The 21,549-nt window shown below is 35.4% G+C and overlaps 1 protein-coding gene across 4 annotated transcripts in view; it reads right to left on the reverse strand.

Moving 5' to 3' along the window:
* The window catches only part of LOC108729849 (prominin-like protein), a 57,741-nt gene extending 42,210 nt beyond the window's left edge, over positions 1-15,531 (reverse strand). For all 4 annotated transcript variants that reach the window (XM_018459185.1, XM_018459182.1, XM_018459183.1 and 1 more), the window contains exons 1-2: positions 15,161-15,531; positions 2,166-2,433 (exon numbers count right to left, since the gene is read on the reverse strand). In XM_018459185.1, the coding sequence (XP_018314687.1) occupies positions 2,166-2,433; positions 15,161-15,497 (605 nt within the window). In that variant the 5' untranslated portion in view covers positions 15,498-15,531. The remainder of the gene's footprint in view (positions 1-2,165; positions 2,434-15,160) is intronic.
* Positions 15,532-21,549: the final 6,018 nt, after the last annotated feature.

Here is a 21,549-nt window from a genome sequence, read left to right on the forward strand (position 1 = left end):
CGATATGATGATTTTTAACGGAGTTACGAGTAATAAAGTCGGCAATAATTATTGATTAATATCACATTCTAAAATACACACGACAAAATTATAAAATAATCAAAAAAACATTCGGAGGCCCCATTCGAAAGAGTTTAGGAATCTCCAGGGGACTTGCCAACTTGATTTACATACGTCTTCTTATAGAACTTCTGGGCGTTTTCTTTTTACGAGAAGCGAGTCCATCTCGGCGAGACCGTGTATGATAATGACAGATCTTGATCAATTTTTGTCGACAATTTGCAGTGAAGTTAGGTCAGCAAGGTTTGCTCGGCTTTTATTGTAACTTCCTGTTAAATTACTTGTAGGACTTACTTGGCTTTTGTCGACAATTTGGTCTCATGTTCCTTATCCTCTCATATTCCTTGTCATCAATTTATTGACAGCTTTGAGTACAACAAAATTTGCATCAAATTTGGTGCCTTTTGTTTTCAAAATTTGTAGCAAGATTTTAGAAGATTTGTTTTTGATAGGATTTCTCTATCTGAGAACGTATTTGGTAAAAGTTTGCTAACAGTACTAGCAATAACAACGTGTGTTTCCTATGTATAGCAAATCGGTAAACATAATCTGTTGTCAACATTTGCGATTGCAGAATGCAGAGAAGGTTATAGGGATACATTTGTTTTATTTTACATTTTATTAGTTGTTTATTTGATTTTAATACATATCTTAATTTGCATCAGCACATATTTTTTAACTTTAAATTATAATTAATTTATATCGCTGAACCTTGAATTTTTCTTTAATAATAATTGTTTTTCAAAATGTCCGTCTGTTAGAGAGACTCTCGAAGATTCATCAAAACGAGTCCATCAGTATTAAAAATCTTTCTACCGATTCACTACTTGGTAGACCGGTGTGGCGACTCGCCACCAGAGGTCTAACGGGTCTCGCGCGGGTTCTCGTAAGCACCACAGTTACACGAATTTCCTTTAAAAAAGATCTAATACTCTTTCGATCTAATACTCTCTCGGGCGTTTAAGGCAGATCCCACTACATCGCCTTACTGATGAGTCCAGTAGTGAGGACCAGGACGAAACCCCACGGTCGATTATAGTTCGAATCAATCACGATCCATCTTTTATTTTTCCGGCCTAATCAACTCAATGATATCTCCAAACCGGTATTACATTTGATTGAAACAATTTTTTCGAAGGAGGATAGGTACTCATTTAACATGCTGACATCGGTATCTTCCGAATTTAAATAGCGTGCTATCTTTTAGTCTTATTAAAGTAACTCTATTGTCAGTATTCGTAGTCAGACCTTATATTTAAGGCTTCCTTAGTTTATCTTTGGATGCTCATTAGCCAATAAAATAATTCGTAGAGCATCTGAAGATAAATTTAAAGGAACTTAAATATAAGGCCTGACTATGAATATGGGCATATATAATCAACGGAATAATGAAAAAAGTAACATAAAATTTCGTTACTTGTTACTGAACATTGTGACTTAGTTATCGTTACTATTACTCATTAGGAAAAGTAATTACGTTACTCATTCGTTACTTCTTTACTTTTTTACGTAACGTATACAACCCTGGAAATAATGTATCATATTAAACATAGAAATCAAAGATGGTAGCATGCCTCGTTCAATGCATGGAGAAGTTTAGCATGCATTAGAGCAGGCACAGCAGCATGTAAACTCATGCAAGAAATTATGCATTGTGTGCGGTCGGCTTAAAACAATTCTACTGCGCATCTCGAGCCACACCGCCGTGGATTAGTGGAGGGGCATAATTTAAACGAAACTATCTCACACGTTATATAGGAGTTATATTTGTACTTGCTGGGAAAAGACTCGAAAGCTTTATTTACATCCTATACATGGTATAAATGTCATAAAAAAATTAAATTACACAAGCCTTATTTAAGTAATCTTCATGCATTGAAAGGTAACGCATTAATCAATTCGAGAATTTTCTCACTATTCTATTATATATAAATAATTTTTATATTTCATAACGGCATTTACTGCAATATTTCTTTGGTAAGCAAATAAGCCTTTTAAATCGTTCTGTTTGATCTTAATAACCAATATTTACCAGAAATCTAGTTTTTTAAAACATATTGAGAAGTATATATACCACTGTGGCATTTATAAAAAACGTAACTTACAGAATAATAGTGGCGACAACTATTAACACGATGCTGAGCATAATCTTCCTGCAGTGATCGTGCTTTTTATCGAAGGGTTGACTTCGGGCACCGCAATGTCCTGCGCATCTGCAACAGCAGAAAAAGAGACCAGCGCAGGGGAGAATAGCTGCTAGGATAAGTCCGATCAGAGCGAGACCGGCCAATCCTCCGTAATGCGTCACTATTATCTTCCATTCCTTGAGAGGGTCCACGAAAGCCGGAGCGCCGTCGACCAGAGTAATCATACCTGCAAGAGAAGCAGAGACATGTCGCGTGATTATTAGTCCCTTTTTACCGGATATAATCGTTACCACGAGACAGGAATTTAATTAAAAAAAAAACTCTGGTTTTAGTTGACCGAGTTACGGGCTGACTATATTGTCTTACATTACGCATCGGGCTGCAATCTAGAAAAACAGACCGTACTTTACTGCAATCAAATCGAGGAATGCGGCAACGCTAATTTTTTGGCAATAGCAAAATATGTTTGCAAGAGTCTAAAGATCGAGTCAGCTGTTTACATAACTTACATACAGAACGGCAAAAATTGCTATTCAAAATGACAGACACCACAAAATTTCTATTAAAAAAATTACATATAGATCTTGTTGTGTAAACTAAGTAAGCAGGATTCCTATACAAAGTGAATGTTTTCATTGAATTTTCAAGGGATGACGCGTTGTAAGACAAAATCGATTTCTAAAGAAGAAATGGTAAATCTGTACTTTTCATCGAAAACAGCTGATAGCTATCTCCTTTTACGGTGAAGAATAGGAGAAACCGGACCGAATGAGGACATGTTGAATGTAGGTCATAGGTCAGGATGTCGGAAGGAAGGGTTGCTAGGTCACAACGGAAGACAACGAGGACGGTCGGACGGATACAAAAAATTTATCTGCTAAGTAATGTAACTTAAAGAAGAAATAGGTCAAAGCTCCGGTTGGTCAGTTGGCGGCTGCGTTTCAGATTGCTAACCGTAGCTGAATATATCTACATTTGATAATCTCCTATACTCTTTTTATATGCACGCGCGATATATGTAATCCTAGAGAACTGTCGTGAATAAAGAATGTCTCTTCCTCTCAGGTAGAAAATGTAGTATTCTAAAGCTGTTCTTAGGCAGTTCAATGAAGAGGGCAATTTGTGATGAAACGATCGGATTAATCCCCGTGACACGCTCGTCGATCCGATAGCACACTTGATTTTATATAACGAGATCATGTGCATCTGCACGACTCGTTCTAGAAATCGCATTTGCCACGAATCACCGGTTACGCGTCTAATGACACGCGAAAGGATTTCTCTCTCTTTATTTTTATTAGACTCTTTCTCGAGAAGACGCTAATATTTTTGGCCCGCGATATGAAAATTTCTACGCAAAAATTTATTATAATGATAATTAAATAGAAATTTACTATCCTTGTGAAGTTGACAATTCTTAGAATTCTGATGTAATTGATAGAATGCTGACTCTTCTTCAAAGAAATTCTCTGTGTTTTAAAAAGAGCGATTAAAAGCAAAAGATGAAAATGAAGAATGAATAAAATATAAAATGTCAATTTAAGTTTCCATTATATAGAAATTATATAGAAATTAACAATAATAACTGAACTGAATTCATTTCTGATCATTGACAGAGGATCTGCATAGAGATTAAAATTAATTTCAATTGGAAATGTACATAAGAAATTCAATTGGAAGAATATAAGGAATATAATTGCTGTCACAAGAACATCTGTAGGTTGTAAACTCGTATTAAATTTTATTTATATTTTAATTTTCTAAAAAAGAATTAATTATTATTTATTTTATTCAGAAATTAGTATGTTTTTTTTTTATTATAATCACAGATGGCCATTTATGGCATAGTTCTAGCATAAAATATCTCAGGAATAGAAAAGCTTAAATTAATTCCAATAACGTGTGTGAAGTTGACACCTCATTTTTTGGCATCGCAAGTTTTGATACAAGTTCCATTAGTAACCGCAATAGTTCTATAGTTCCTGATAGGTTTTATAAATAGTTCCATTGATTTAGCTAAAAACAATAACATAAATATACAAAACAATAAACAATAATATACATGAAAATTTGAGGTGCTAACTTACCGTGGCACCGCAAGATTCGAAAAAATCAATTGGAAATCATTTAATCTTATAGTTCTCGATGAGTTCTACAATTTCTGATAGATTTTAACGATAATTCCGGTCTCTAAGTAATTTTAAATAATAATTAAACCCGCGCGTTGGCACTGCACGTCAAGAGTAAAGTACCTCTTAATAGTCAGTTCCAACCAACTTTTTGCTAGCATTTTCCGATAGTTCTACAATAGTTCCGGTGATTTATATAGATTTCGTTCAGAGTTCTGGCATTTAAATATGTTTAAACAATTTTTTAAATCTGAGCGCTGGCACCGCACCACAAGAGTAAAGTACCTCTTAACAACCCAGTTCCAGTCAACTTTTTAGCATTTTCTGGTAGTTCTACAATAGTTCCGACGATGTTTATAAATTTCGCTCAGAGTTCTGGCCTGTACTGTATCCTACACTGTTAAAAATTTCATGAAATTTAATATATTTTAAGTCACACAGTTTGAACTTAATTTCATGACATTACATTAAATTTAATGTATTTATAACTGAAAAGTATATTTGTGTATTGTGATATTTAATGTATTTTTCGTGAAAATTTATGAAATTTAACATGACGGGTCAATTTAATTTGACGGGTCCAAGTCACCCAAGCCAAACTTTTATTGCATCACAATTAGCGTCAATAACGAAACAATTGCATCGCGGCGATCGACAAAGAAATATATTCGACAGAAAAGTTTTTTACCCCCTCATTGCAACTCTGCAATATTAAACGTACAAAAATAGCGGCCAACTAAAATTTTCCCCGGGTCCAAATGTATCCCATTCATGTATTTAAGGAGGTTAATGAACATCTCTGTTTCTTTTATTTGTATATAATATTGGAAAAGGATTCGTGGCTTCAAACGGAATCATTGCATTGCACATAGTAACGTGAGAGTAGTAAAAAGACTGCGATTTGAACTCAGGCAGCGGTAACGGTGACATTAACGTAACCATGGAGGTCAATGACTGCGGAAAATCGATCGAAACCCTTACCTGCACAACAGTGAGTATGTACCATTGCACCGATTCGCTCGATTGTTGATGGAATATTTACCTTGCACCGTATGCGATACAAAGTAATAGATGCTTTGATCCTTCTTTCCGATCGGCACTATTAAAAACATATTACCAATTTTTTGTTTCTAAATTAAGGGGGGAACCTGGTTTAGAACGCTGAAAAGTAGCTGTTTTTTTGCGAATTTTTTATGAATAAACCATGAAGCCGATCTTTCCAAAACTTTAGGGATGATTTGTTGTTTCGACCTATTTATGCAGAAATAATTGTTTATATTGATTTTTTAGTAAACGTTTTTTGTTCATCTAGGACGGTTGACAATTATGTAACTAAAAAAACCTTACAAGAAGTCGATTGGTTGAATAGTTTTTGAGTAATATTATTACAGTTGCTTAATTGCGTTTATAAGTTCGGAAAACCAATTCGGCGCGCAGTTCGAATGACTACAAATATGGTATAATATATATGCACGTACATACAGTACCCTCCATGTTCCCTAAGTTTGGGAACACTCTACGTTTCACAGGAAAACCATTACATGCGATCTATACACGGTTTAAATACGTCATAAGACGTCTAAAAAAATGACGATAAACATTTTTATCTAAAACACCTATAAGCTTGTACATGCCGAAAATATATCGGACAATCATTTCACAGCATCAGAGCGCTCAAAGTTGAATTTCGCGTTTTGGTCTATTTTATATACTAGTACAAAACAGGCGCGCGCTATTTAGCTATTTGATATTAAACTGTGCGCTATTTGACATTAAACTGCACTATAATTCCACTATATTATTATATAACCTTCTTTTGTCTAAATCCATGTGCTTACTTCGTGAACGACGTAAACAGTTATCAATGCAATGACAACAATTCATGAAGTAAGCGCATAGAGAGAATCAATCGTGCTAATGAGCTTTAATATTATATAATTTCTAATTTATCGATTGTGTTTTTGAGTAATCTTGCATGCCTATTTCGAAAAAGTTTTGAGAAAACGCGTTTAAAGTTTTCGGTATCGAAAAGTAGTTTTTTGGCAACTTATCGCTAATCTGCTATTCCAGGCCCATACAGCAAACCTTCCGCTTCCTTATAAAACTTGTTTTGTTGCGTTAGTTGCGTTAGTCTACAAGCTGTACGAATCTCTTTCGTGCTGCTTAATCGGCGCTGTTCCTACCTCGTAATTGCTTGTCGTAGTTGTCGAATCGGCGAATATTTTACAAAGTTGACCAATATTTATTTCCAACAATTGCATTATCTTTAAAATTGCAGAATAGCATTTATTGAAAGCACAGCATCGAAGGCGGCGATTTCGACAATTTTGGCACCAGATAACACTAAATTTTTGGGAGTGAAATTTCACTCCCGAAGAGTGAGTTGCGCCAATCCGGTAGGAGTGAAATTTTCACTCTTACAGAATGAAGAATCACTCTTCGAGAGTAAAAAATCACTCCAAACGAGGGTCAATTTTCAATCTCTGCAAAAAGTAAATAATTTCATTCTTTGAAAATAGAGACTGAAGGTAAAGGCTGCAGCACAGACTTTTACATAACGTATGACGCATAATGTATAAGCGAATCCATTAATCAGAATCTTACTTTTCTTTCCATTCCATGGAAAAAAAGAATTTCGATTGGTTGATTCTCTTATGCACTAGGTATGCGTTATGCAAGAGTCTGTGCTGCGGCTATGAATGTTAAGTTTAGTCCCCCTACATCCAATCTTGACGAAATTAGGTTCATTTGACGTGTTTTTGCATCAAACGAGCGAATATGCCAAAGAAAAGCGTCGCTCTGCCTCGCGAAGCGAGATATTAATCATTAAAGTTGAGTTTTTAGGAAATTTACTCCTTGAAGGAGTGAAATGAAATTCACTCTTGCCCGACTGGCGCCACTATCACGTTTCTTGGAGTGAAATTTCACTCCCAAAAATTTATAGTGAAGTGTTTTGGAGCGAGGAGCCAAATGGTGGAATTAAAACTCGTTTGAGTTTTGCGTGTGTCCTCTTTGAAAATAAATATCTGCTAAAATCAATAATACCATGTTAAGGACCGAGAAGCGGAGCACAATGGGCGCTTCCTCCCACCGCGCGCGCTGTATACCTGCGCGACGCGTACCTGTTTCTCATCTTGTAACTATAAAAGTATTTCGAATTTCGGTCTAAAACTTTGCGAGTATATTTTCTGAGAGTAATACTATTGATTAAAGCAAAAAAGATCGAAAATTTTTACCCTTTAAACCAGGTTCCCCCTTAAATTAAACATGTGAAAATATAGCATTTTTATACGTCTAAGATATCTTATTCCCTTTCAGAAATCCAATTTAATACTGGCTAATTTAATACTGAAGGATAAGTAATTAATTATCTATTTTGAATTTTAAAAACATCGAACAATAAGGCTTTTAATACTCAAAATAAGTCGTTAATTATTATTTTTCTAAGATTTCTGCACCAAATTTCTGTAAAAGTTAAAAGTCAGATTACAAATGTACTACAAATAGACCCGTTGTATAAATCATTAGGTCATAAACTGTGAAAGATTGTTTATTGTTTCAAAAGCGGAAACAAGTACCGGGACTACTGAGAATCAATTCGTTTTCTTACAAACGAGGACAAATTCTCAGAGTGGTCGTTTCTCATGCCAAAAAATAATCGCAGCGTTCTAATTTTGCGAAATTCGATGCGAGCGAGGTGTGCATCTTCGTCGAATCGTAACACGTTTCCGACATATTTCTATCAATGAATCGATCGTCGAAAATTAATATGAAGCCTTAAAGAAAATCAGCTATGTAATATGACACAGTTATGTACGCTTTTACATAAAAAGCCGCACTGTTACGCGTTGAAACGTATTGAAAATATATTTTTACAGCGTGTTTTGTTTGTGTTACCTGTTATCTGTTTCTACCGATGTAGATTAACTTTAATCTCATTTCAATTCATTCTTCATTTTTTTCGTATTCTTAGAACTAGAAAAGATGAAGGGTAAGTTAAATTGAAATTAAAGTTGATCTGCATTGACGAAGACGGCTATTGGCTACGTTTACACCGTGCACTTAGTCCGCGACCTATACGATAGGTGTTTTTGTTTAACTTACAAGATAAACAAGGACACCTATTGTATAGGCCGCGGTCTAAATGCACGGTGTAAACGTAGCCATAAATACGTTTATTCACTCAATACGCCTAAAGAAAGGAATGAACGTGAGAAATACTTTTCAACGAATTTATAATAGTTTACAAAAATCGGAATGAAGACTGTTAACGAGTCTAAACCTAGGATCATTGCTCTTTTATTTATACAACCTCGATGAAGAGACATTTTTTTATCAGACGGTCACGTCAACGACGTCATCGACATTCGTTTCTGCGTCAAAAACAGATTGCAGATTCTAGCGCCTCTCATGAAACGCATCTCTGCACTGCCCTGCTTATCATAGCGAAGCTTAACACGGTTATTTTATTTATAGATATACTCAGTGGTCAATGAACTTCAAGAATGAATAGTAACAAAATTTTCTTTCCATCAATTTCATGATCGGAAATTGAACTCAAAGTTACGTATAATTTTTACATTGTTAGAAATGCTTCCTTTACATAAATGAAGCTCGTGGTTATGAACGAAATTAAAAGTAATGAATAATTTAACTGAAAATTAAGTTACAATAGTTACTTAAATGTAAGGAATGTGTATTTCAATAGATTTTTGCTGAAAATGAAAATTCATTTTTGGTAAATGCCTGTTTATTAACACTATATTCAAGTATATGTTGTCTTCTTATAATTAAAACATATATTCATTGTCAAAAAAGCATTTTAGCGAGAGAGGCGTCTTGGTGAAACGATCACTCTATTTTCTCGGAGTTATAAAATCGCAAATAAATAATGTCGAAATCATTATATATTTAATATAAAATATTTTATATAATATATATCTTAATTTAAAAATAAAATATTAAATTAATTTTATGATTCATATTGTACCTGTTTTGATATTCAGAGTGATTTATAAAATTTATAAAATTAATTCATAAATTTATAATATTTTAACTTAATCATCAATACACGACTGGTTTATTCGTACCATATATTGTTCAATAAATGTTTATACGCCAGTAAAATCTTCGAAATGATTCACGTGCGTAGAAGTCGAGTGGAACAACTCAGAAAAGCGCCAGAAAAGCTGAAATTAATCAACACGACACATTTTCGCCAAGTGACGTGCTGGTAACGATAGTTAAAATTATTTAAAAAATTTATAAGGCGGAACAACCTTTGATAATAATTTGTTGGTATAAAACTCGATCGGAACAACTCAGAACTATCGCCGGAAGTGCTGAAATTAATCAGCACGACACATTTCCGCCAAATGACGTGCTGGTAGCGATAGTTAAAAATAGTTTAAAAAATGTTTATAAGGCGGAACAATTTTTGATAATAATTTATTCGTATAGAACTTGAGCGGAACAAGTCAGAACCATTGTCAAGAATGCCCAAAATTATCGGGTCGACACGTTTCCGTAGAGTATGAATATTCTTCTAACCTGTAAAAATTATTAATTGTTGGAATTTTATTCTGAAACTTCATATGTAATAATCAATCTAGCTTAAAAGAAACGGGAACACTTGACAGATGTCGTAATATTCGATAGCATCTGGTACTTTAGAGGAAGTTATGCCGTGCTGGAACGTGAAGTTAGCACGGCATTTCTTTATTTTTGATTTTTTGATAATAAAAATGCAGAACATTTTGTTATTTTTGAAAGAACAGTAGAACAATGGAAAGTGCTACCCATATATGTAATACTACTATATTGCTAACGCAGCCTCTTTTTGGGAGTGGGGGATGTGCGAAGACAGAGGGAATATCGGATCTCTCAATTCCACAGTGTACTCGAGTGTGGTGCGCATGTGTGTGCGCTGTACACTATCTAAGTGAGAGGTAGATATTCGTCTGCACCGTGGTGTTTTCGCCAGCTTTTAATTGGTGTTAGCAATATAGGAGTATTACATATATGATGCTATCGGAACAATCATTATTTTTTGAAAATTATTAAAATGCCGTACTAACGTCACAGACATTCAATCTTGAATTATTTAAGCATTAAAGATCCAGCTCCGACCGTTATAAGCATTTTAATATATATATTGATTGTTTTATTATTACACTTGTGCACAAAGTACCGCGCTGATTCCTACTTCCCTACGAATTTTTGTCTTTAATTTGTTAAATATCGAGAAGTCGTATATTATTATTATAAATTTTTTTTCATTATTATTAATCAAATTCGTTTTTTTATCAAGAGGATGCGTAATCGATGGAGCAATGATGCTCCTTAATTTAAGACATAGTTGGGATTCTTAATCATAGATAAAGTGTTGCTTAAACGCAGGAAGAATCTTGCGTATGTGATATGGGATAGGCGCGATTGGGATCGAACTCAGATTTACGCCATTCTCGAATTACTAGTCCGCAAACCGAGCACCAAGCTACTCGATGTCTCAAGTCTGTCGCATGAATGACGAGCGTGATTATCGGAATTCCCGTGCTCTTCTGGACAGATGATGACGTGCTCTCTCGCTATCAATTTCCTGCTAGATGCGATTTACACGCTCCTATTTATTGCGCTTGGGAGGGTCAATGATCTGCGTAGTTCACAGAGAGTTATCGGAGTTTTTTAATAAACCACCCTGCGCTGCGCGGAAAGCATTTGTATATCGCTAAATATACTTTTGTTCTTTTCTTTTGCGCACAAGCCGCAAAAGCAGATCGCTAATTTTGTCTTCGAGCAACACCGTTAGCGAACGAAAAATCACGCCACGTCGAATATGCATTTCCATATTTTTTACCATAATTATCGCGTAATTCATGGCAAAGCAAAAAACCTTGACTGTGATAAGACTGTGTGACGTAAAAGCTGGTTACATTTAGGTATTATTGATAACACAATGCGGCGAAATTAAATGTTCAAGTGTATGTATGCGTGTACAGCGTATTTGAAGTTAACACCTCAACTATAGTACTCAGGAGTTCTCACTTCCTTTTGATGAGACGAAGAGTCCCATACAGTTTACAGCAAGAATTTTGCGTAATAACTATTTTTAAATAATGTTTAAAAAATGGGGTGCTAACTTTTTATCAAAAATCAAGATCAAATAGTTACAAGTTGCTTAATAGCTCTAAATATCTAGAGTCCCTGATACATAGAAAACAATTTTGACACATAACTAAATTAAAAAATAAAAAAATTTTTTTACATATACAATAGTTCTATGATACGTTAATTGTTATTCTATCTATTTCGAAGAGATTCTCAGAGATTAAAACCAACACAGACCCAAAAATAAAAGAGATATGTACTTAAAACGAAATTTGAAAAATCGGTTACAAAAGCACGTATCTCCTTATGTAGCCATCCAATCGCTTTGTGACCTAACACTTTTCGATAGAACTCCTCATCGAGGACTGCTCAGAATTCTAATCAGAACTACTGGAACTCTTAAAAAATTTTTCGACGTCAGACTTAAAAACTTTTCAATGGTAGAGTTCAAATATCGCGTATCTTGCAAACCGTTGGTCCAATCGCTTTGTTACCTAACACTTTCCAATAGAGCTCGTCGAGAACTGTTCAGAACTCCAATCCATCGGAACTACTCACAAGGGAAGTTTCACAACTGTCCGGAACCGATTTGTTGTTACGGTTTCAAGAGTACTTCAATGTTGTGAAGAAAAAAAAATTAAAAAAATTTTTTTATTAACAATTATACAAAAGAATTTAAAAAATTGGTTTTTCTTCACGACATTGAATTACTCTTGAAACCGTACAACTTTTGTTTAAAAAATTTTTTTCTATCTTTTATACTTCCGACGATATTCGCCTCAAAAGAAAAATACCGTTTTTTTTTTCAAAGGGGTGTTTCACCCCTTCAACAGAGGGAAAAAGGTTGTATAATAGAAAGATAGGAATTGTGTAACGATTTTGATTCACTTTGCTTATTTAAATCTTGGCTTTGCTTTTTTATGTGAACCATCTCAGATATTAGACGTTTCTTGTAGGAAGGTTCGCTCTGTCGAGAATTTTGATGTTATTCCAATTAAACTCATGGTTACAATCAATGCGATGGTTAGTGATAACAGTCGGAGAGCCCGTTTTTTTATTTATGTCTGACTTGTGTTCCTGTAGTCTAGTTTTTAGCTTTCTTTTCGTTTGATCCACATAACTGGTATCGTAATCCTCGCAAAATATTTTATATACAACATCTTGATGTGATACAAAATCTAATTGGTCTTTGCCTCTTTTTAATTGTAGTTTTTCAAAGTGTTCGAAATGGAATAGACTAATTTAGAATTCATTTTTAAGGCAATAGGTATAAAGCTTTCTGAGACAGACTTAACATTCGATAAGAAGTTAACACCCCACTTTTTAAAAATTATTAAAAAATTGTTGTTAAGAACTCTTGTTATAAACTACAGGGAACTCCTCATCTCGTCAAAAGGAAGTGGAAGCTCTAATCAGAATTCCTGAATGCTATAGTTGGGGTGCTAACTTCACACCCGGTTAATAAAGAACAGACAATCACGCAAATTTAATCGAAATGGAATGAAACAACGGGCGTGTATCAAATCTCATAAATTGATATCGATTTTCTTCAGACGGGCGCATAATCTCATCACTGGACTTAAATCCGATTTATAAGGAATATTTTATGGAGAGAGAGAGAGAGAGAGAGAGAGAGAGAGAGAGAGAGAGAGAGAGAGACGAATGTGTGGAACGTCGCATAAATTTACACGAATAAGAATGATCGAATTCTTGGATAAAAGCGTCTGTTCGTCGAAATAAATTTATAATATAAATATTGGAAAATTTATATAAACAAATAACAATAAATTTTTCTTTTAATCGAATATATAACGCGATTAATATTTTTCTTATGACGTTATACACGATGATAATCATGTGTACACGATTGTAATCGCATGTAGTGATAATTTCTTTTCCTTCTATTCTATTTCTTCTATGCGCAAGGATTATACCATTAAATGCAATTTAAAGATTTGTAAAATTTCTGTAAATGCACGAGCATAAGCTTTTGCTACGGAATATGATGCAATTATCTCCTTCTTATATATCGTATTTTGTGACCAGATCATAACTCGTGATCCCTCCGTTCATCATTAAGACTGTTGCCATTTTCCTCACTAGGTAGTTCCAACTCGGAACTACCGCCAGAAGTGCTGAAATTAATCAGCACGACACATTTCCGCCAAATGACGTGCTGGTAGCGAAAATTAAAATTGTTTAAAGAAATGTTTATAAGGCGGAACAATTTTTGATAATAATTTATTCATATAGAACTTGAGCGAAACAAGTCAGAACTATTGTCAAGAATGCCCAAAATTATCGGGTCGACACGTTTGGAGTACGAATATTCTAACCTGAAAATTATTAAAAATTATTAATTGTTGGAATTTTGTCCTGAAATTTCATATAATAATCAATCTAGCTTAAAAGAAACGGGAACACTTGACAGATGTCGTAATATTCGATGGCATTTGGTACTTTAGAGGAAGTTATGCCGTGTTGGAACGTGAAGTTAGCACGGCATTTCTTTATTTTTGATTTTTTGATGTTAAAAATGCAGAACATTTTGTTATTTTTGGAAGAACAGTAGAACAATGGAAAATACTACCGGAACAATCATATTTTTTTGAAAATTAATAAAATGCCATGCTAACTTCACAGACACGAAAATTTTTCCTTTGCCTATATCATAAATAGGGATGATAAGAACTATAAAAGTTGCTTTTCTTTTGGAAGGCATAGTCAACGTAATCGATATAAATATCGTTGTATTCTTGGTATTCAATGAATAACAAAGATAGAATGATACTTGTGTCGACTGTGTCTCCCAAAAGATAGCAACTATAAGTAATCATCGAGTAGAATTACCGAGATCAAATTAGCTAGCTCAGACTGTCGCGTTTTCATTTTTAAATCGCTCCAATATTGCATGGGATTTTAAAAGTTTCAGTTAATTAATTTTTAATTCTCTCTTCCCGTCACGATTCTATTTTTTCATATTATGTATCCCCAAGACATGATATGAATTACAAATCACTCGACTCAGATAATGTCATGTAGTTTTTACTTGGTGACCTTCATGCGTAATTCGTCGACCTCGCGCAAGCGACAAACGCGTCCGCTTCTAAAGGTGAGTTCGCATTGGAGTTCATTAATGAAGTGCAGTCTCTTGCAATTCGTTGATAGTCTTTCAGGGCCAGACAATTACGAGAAATTAAGTACACCTCTTCAATATAAAAGTCATTTCATCATTTCTGTTGGTCATTTTTAACCTTTCCTTGCAACACCAATTATATTCGGCACGCCTTTCCAGCACGCATAGATTTTTATCGAAATATTTTAGTCTTATTAACGGAAACATTCATATCGATGGCATACAGTCTGCTAGGTCGCTTTTGCTCCGCAATTATTCATCGCTCCGACGCGACGGTAGCGGCGAGATGAAATCTATTGTGGTTGGACTGAAAACACGAACAAGGCGAAATGTCCGTTATCGCCAACCCCTATGTCAATCCGCGATGCTTTGACAGTCCATTTTGTTTACCAACACAGCGACCATTTTTCGGGCGCGTGGCGCGATATTGGCACTATAGGGCGTAACCGTTACCCAGAAGGGCGAAAATGCGCGACACGCCGTGTATGATGTCACATGCCCTAACTAACCCCAAATCCGTCCCCCCCCCCCTCCCGCCACTAGCGTCTCCGGCACAGAGATTCGAGAACAAGAGCACTCACCCTCCGGATACGCCTGCTTGCTCTGCACCAGATCGATGAATATGTTAGTCACATTGTACAGTTGGCCCATGCCCTTTGGATTGAACTTAGTGGTGGCGTTGTAAGGCAGCCCAACGGTGTTCACTGTAGAATAGCTGAGCGCTTGCGAGGCCATTATCTCGTTAAGTTGCCTGTCCAGATCCTCGCTGATCGCTCGCATACGACCGGTCAGGCTGGTCTCCTCACTTAATACCGGCCACAAGAGCACGAAAGACACAGCGAGTACACGTATGAGAGACGACAACAAGACCGACGATGCAGTTTCCATCATTACGGATCCGTACTTATACCGATTCATTTTTAGCGACACGCGCCTAAGACGCGTCGCTACCGACTGATTCCAGAGTCCAGATCATTCTGTAATTCTGTTCTCAGTGTTCTCAACTTCTCACAACAGCGAGCGGAACGCCATTGGCGCGAATTGGACCATCGTCCCCCACTTCGTCACGTCGGGCTTTTCCTCGCTCCATCAGGGTGCCGTCACATGTATGTACATACACGGAATCGGAACAACGGAACGGATTTCTTACTAGAAATAAGTTCACTAGCATTTTGTTCCGTAAGAAGTTTCTCTGGGGTGCGTTCCAAAACTCGACTCTATCAACTCCGAGTATCATTTATCCTTGTTCTTCACCGAATGTTGAACAAGGATAAAAGATACTCGGAGTTGATAGAGTCGAGTTTTGGATTGAAGAACTTCTCACGATCGGTCGTTTGCATTTCAACGACTAAATTGTCACTTGCGCCTTGAAGATGTCTCATTCTTTGTGTAAACATTGGCCGTACCCAAAATTTTCGTTTTCTTGTATATTTTTTATTTTGTAATAAAATATTATAAGCGAAATATAATTTTCGTACTCTCTTAAATATCAGAATAGCACGCCAACTTGGCATATTTCTTGCATTTCGCAATAATTTTAACATTACAGTTAACACTACTTCTTCGTCCATCGTTGTAATCTCCAAAAAAAAGGTTTCTGAATATTTGTTTTAATTTCACATTCAACCATCTGAGGTGAACATACCATTCCGTTCCGTAAGAAGTTTCTCTACCCGTCCCATGTAGCCGGAACGCAATGGAATTTTGGTAACATAATATATCTCACTCTTATAATTCAGTATTTTTAAGTATTCAAAGTAATGTTATAAATAAGATAATTGCACAAATTATGCATATTACTGCTTTAGTCGCATTAAAATAACGAAATATCGATTAAATTAGGCAAATTAACTTGCAACCGAGGCGACATTCCGTCCATTTTTATTCCGTTCCGGCTACATGGGACGGGCTAGAGAAACTTTTTACGGAACGGAATTGTAGTGATCTCAAATTTTCTAGTAAGAAATCCGTTCCGTCGTTCCGATTCCGTGTACATGTGACGGCACCCTCAGGGTGCCCAACTGCCCACCCATGCAGAGGAATAGCGTAAAGCCTGTCACACATGAAATGCATAATAGAGCATAAGGCCGGAATCAGACTACGCATTGAAGATTGAGATTGAAGATTGAAAAATTCAAATTTGATCAATCGAAACGATAGGAGCTAAAATTTCTTTGTCCTTATTGATCAAATTTCAATCTTCAATCTTCAATCTCAATCTTCAATACGTAGTCTGATTCCGACCTAAGCATAACATACGACTGTTGGCCAATAAGCATCCAGCATAATGTCGCCATATCGATTTACATAAAGCCGGAATCAGACTACGCATTGAATATTGAGATCGAAGATTGAAACATTGAAATTTGACCAATCAAAACAATAGAAGCTAAAATTCCTTTGTCCTCATTGGTCAAATTGCAATCTTCATTCATTCTTCAATCTCGATCTTCAATGCGTAGTCTGATTCCAGCTTTATGCATTTCATGTGTGACAGGTTCAAGCAGGGATCACAGACTTTTGCATAACGCATAACACGTAAAAAATAGGCTTTAAAGGCCATGGCATACACATTCCGTAACAGTAACCATAAGACGTATCGTAAGAATTAGCCAATTAGAATTAAGAGTTCAAAAGAATTCTCTACTGTGATTGGCTGATTCTTACAGTACGTCTTATAGCTCGTCTACAATACACGTAAGTAAGCTTGATTTAAGAAGTAAGAGTAAGAAATTGACCAATCACAGTCGATTATTCTTCTCACATTCGACTGTGATTGGTCAATTTCTTACTCTTACTTCTTAAATCAAGCTTACTTACGTGTATTGTAGACGAGCCATAAGACGTACTGTACTACGTGTATTGTAGACGGGCCATTAAGCTAGGTCCACAACTTTGCTTTAAGAAGCCTTAAGTCATAAGTCGAAAGAGATTAAGTGACAATAATTTCTGTCTTTAAACTGTTTTTGCGCAGTCTTTAGGCTTTAACCGTTAGACTTAGTCCGGATCTACAATAGATGTTTTAAGACTTAAGCCGTAAGAAATTGACCAATTACAGTCGAATCCGAGGGGAATAATCGATTGTGATTCGTCCATTTCTTATGACTTAAGGCTTAAAACCCTATTGTAGATCCGGGGTTAAGCGAATTGAGCAAAACCTAATTCTTATGGCCTAAAAGCCTAAGTTCTGTGGCCGATATATCATCACTTACAACTTACAGCTTACGGCTTAAACTGGTTCTACATTAGTCGCAAGCGTTATGGTCCAATCAGAGTCGAGCTAGCTTGATGTTGATCGGACCGCAACGCTTGCGACGCTGCGATGCGACTAATGTAGAACCAGCTTTACGGCCTCTTAAGCTGGTTACGTTACGTATATTATAGCAAAAATGCACCCTAGAGTTATCTAGGCGTAATTTCTAAACGCAGCCTATATGTCCCTTGAAGCCGTAATCCTATGAAATTTCCATAAAAGTTACTAGTTGTTACTAGAGACCCTCTAATCAGAGTCGCGACACAAGAAAAAGAGACTCTAGTTACAGACTTTCTTTACGGTCTTTTTCCCTTAAGGGTTTCTAGTTTCAGCAAAATCACACGAAAGAGAGAGGAATACGTTGTCTCTTTCTAACCTTGATAGTTTCTCGTGAGTCATCTTTCTGCTCTTGAAGATTAGTAGAGGATTAATAAACTTATTAGAAGATTAATAAAAATAATTGCAAAATGATTGGTGTGCAGTCCCATTTTGCACTAACTCTGCAGCGAAAGGCTGTGTAATGAAAATATTTCCGTGTGATGCTAAACGTCGAACATTATGGGCAACAAATGTTGAAAAAAATTGGACACCAACGAAAAATACATATCTCTGATAAAAATGCATAACTTTGATAAAAAAAAAGATAAAACATAATTTTTTTAGTAAGCAACATTACTTCCACATATAATGTGAGAAATCTATCTAGTAATAACTTTAAAATGTTTAATCTTGTTTTTAATTTTAACAATAATACAAATGTATATATTTTGAATGGGCGATATCCGTATCAGAACATTAAAAATCGATTATATCGATTCGAAGTAGATGAAGTTTTTAACCTTATTAAAAAAAGAAACGATTCTTTGTAAAGATATCGGTTTAAAATGGCACCATCTTGATTAGAAAAATTGATTTTTAGTAAAATAGGTTAATTTGCGAACGAATTTTAGCGTATCGATTTACGCGCATCGCCCATTCCTACAATATAGACATTCGAATATAGGCGGCAATTGCTAAAATATGGCTGACCAATCAAAACTGGCTGTCTGATGTCGCGATGACTCTGATTAGAGGGTCTCTAGTTATTACCATAGTAATGCTTTTCCTAATTTTATCTATTTGACTAAATTCGACGATTTAATTAAAACTTTTGTTATAATCAAAATAAAAATGAACAGTATAACTTGTTAAATAAAGGTATTATATTTACACGTCCGCATTTTGCGGCTCCATGGACACAAGGAGCATTTAAGCACGCAACGCAATTGCACTACGACATCAAACTAAAATAAACATGTCATAACCTACCTTTAATTTATAAATAGTGATTGATTAATTTGTTTCACAACAGTTTTGAAATTCGAAGTGCATAATGAATCTTTACTTCTTTTCTTACTATTCTTTTTTTTAATCCGTTTACTAACAAATAATGTACAGCAAAAAAATCAGTTACATGGGAGTAATAAATTGCAGAAACATTATGGAAAAATATATTTAAATGTTTTTAAAAAATGATACCTATATGATTGATTGTGATAATAAAAACCATACGAATAATCAATCAATCGATCAATAAATGCAACTTATGATTCTTTAATTACTTTAAATTAAATGTAACACATAAAGGTAACTAAGAATCTCCAAATTTCCACATTTTAATTTCATGTTTGTTCCACAGGATTTCACCGTTACATTCCCAGCAGGCGTGAGTGTCAAATAGACTGTTCCTTATAAAGAATACTAGCGTTACTACAGGTGCTACACCAGCTCCCAGCCAGCACGCGGCAGTTGCATGTTCGCCTCCATTGCTGGCATTTGCCTTTTATATATATATCGAGACGGTAATACTTTGGTCGCCTCGACGAAACCACACTCTGTTTGTGAACCGACTTGATCGGTTATTATTACTTGCAGACTTCAAGACTATCGTCACGCAGTACGTCTTGCAAGCGTTGGGACTAATCGTTGATTTCGGCATTATCAGCGATTCTAGAAATTGACAACCACGACCTGCAGCATTTTTATACTATTCTATCCAAGAACTTTTTTTAATCTTTCTGAAAGTTTCTACTTCTTTAATGTTTTTTAGTTCTACATTTTAATATATATATATATATATATATAAGGAAATAAATATAAAAAATAACACACAAGAATGAACAATGAAATGATTTTTTATTAACGTATATAAGTATTTTCTACACATTGTCATACAAATTTAATTCACGCAGACAAATTAAATTCTCACGCTTTATTACTCCTCCATTGCGGTTTTCGTTGCTTAAGTCTAATGCAATTCTTCGAGCATATTCTGAGGATTTCCTCTGTAATCTAAATGGATTTCAACCATTTCGCTTACGGACTTACTCTACGCTCTGTTACATCCCTAACTACAAGTGAATGATTGATCAATATAGAATTAACGTCACTCGACGTTGAATTAACATCGATTTGACGTTCATCGACTAACCATTAATGGCTTAGCTGGAAAACCAGCTTACTCCCAACATGTTTACAGTCTCTATTGCTACTGTTCATTGTAGACGGCATATTAAGATGCTAATACGGCTCCCTGATTGGTTCAAGCACTAGCTTAAGACCATCTCGAGTCTTGAGCAACGTCTATAGATTCCGTACGAGAGGGGCTTAAGCTAGTGCTTGAACCAATCAGAAAGCCGTATTAGCATCTTAAGACATTGCTTGAGATAAGACCGGACCAAGAAGACTAGAACTAAGGAGGATCAACTCGTGCCAATCCATAGTCTTCTTGGACCGGACTATGGATTCCGACCTCTGTGTCTCTTGTTGGAAAGTTCCCTTAAACAAAAAATATAATTGTATTAAAATATTTTACATAAAATCTATAAAAAATACAAATGGCAAAAATAATTGTTATATAATACCACATGTACAAGATAAAAATGTTCTAGAGAGTCATTCAAAAGTTTGACAACCATGAGTCAGATTCTGGCCGGAATCCATAGTCCGTTCTTAATTTCAAGCAAGGTCCTAAGATGCTAATACGGTTCTCTGGCCGGTATTCATAGTCGGTTTTTATTTCAAGACCGTCTTAAGTAATGTCTTAATACGCTAATGCGGCTCTCTTATTGATTCATAACACCTCAAGGCTGAACTTGAGACGATCTTGAATATAAGAACTGACTATGGCTGCGTTCAGCAGACTCAACAGTTTTGCAACCGTTTTATGATTGTCTGCTGAGATAGGACCATTCTTCTAGATCTAAAAGTATGATCCAATTAGCACGAAGGAAACTTACAACAGTTGCAAACAAACGTTCTGCTGAACGCAGCCTATGAATACCGGCCTCTGATTGGTTCATGCATTAGCTTAAGACCCTCTCGAATCTTGAACACCGTCTATGGATTCCGTCCTCTGTGTTCGATTATTGTCTAGTTTACATCGGCTGCGTTCAGCAGAACGTTTATTTTGCAACTGTTGGAAGTTTCCTTCGCGCTAATTGGATCATATTTTTAGATCTAGAAGAATGGTCCTATCTCAGCAGACAATCATAAAACGGTTGCAAAACTGTTGAGTCTGCTGAACGCAGCCATTGTGCGCTTGATACGGATACTAACTAGTATTTCTATTGAACTTTCTATTCAATTATCTTAATTTCAGCGAAACATGTAAACATATACATGATATATATGTGTATTTAATTAATTATTTTGATGCATATTCTACCAATTTAGTAC

This window comes from Mycetomoellerius zeteki, unplaced genomic scaffold (genome assembly GCF_001594055.1).
Source record: "Mycetomoellerius zeteki isolate Tzet28-1 unplaced genomic scaffold, Tzet1.0 scaffold8, whole genome shotgun sequence".
Lineage (NCBI taxonomy): Eukaryota > Metazoa > Arthropoda > Insecta > Hymenoptera > Formicidae > Mycetomoellerius > Mycetomoellerius zeteki.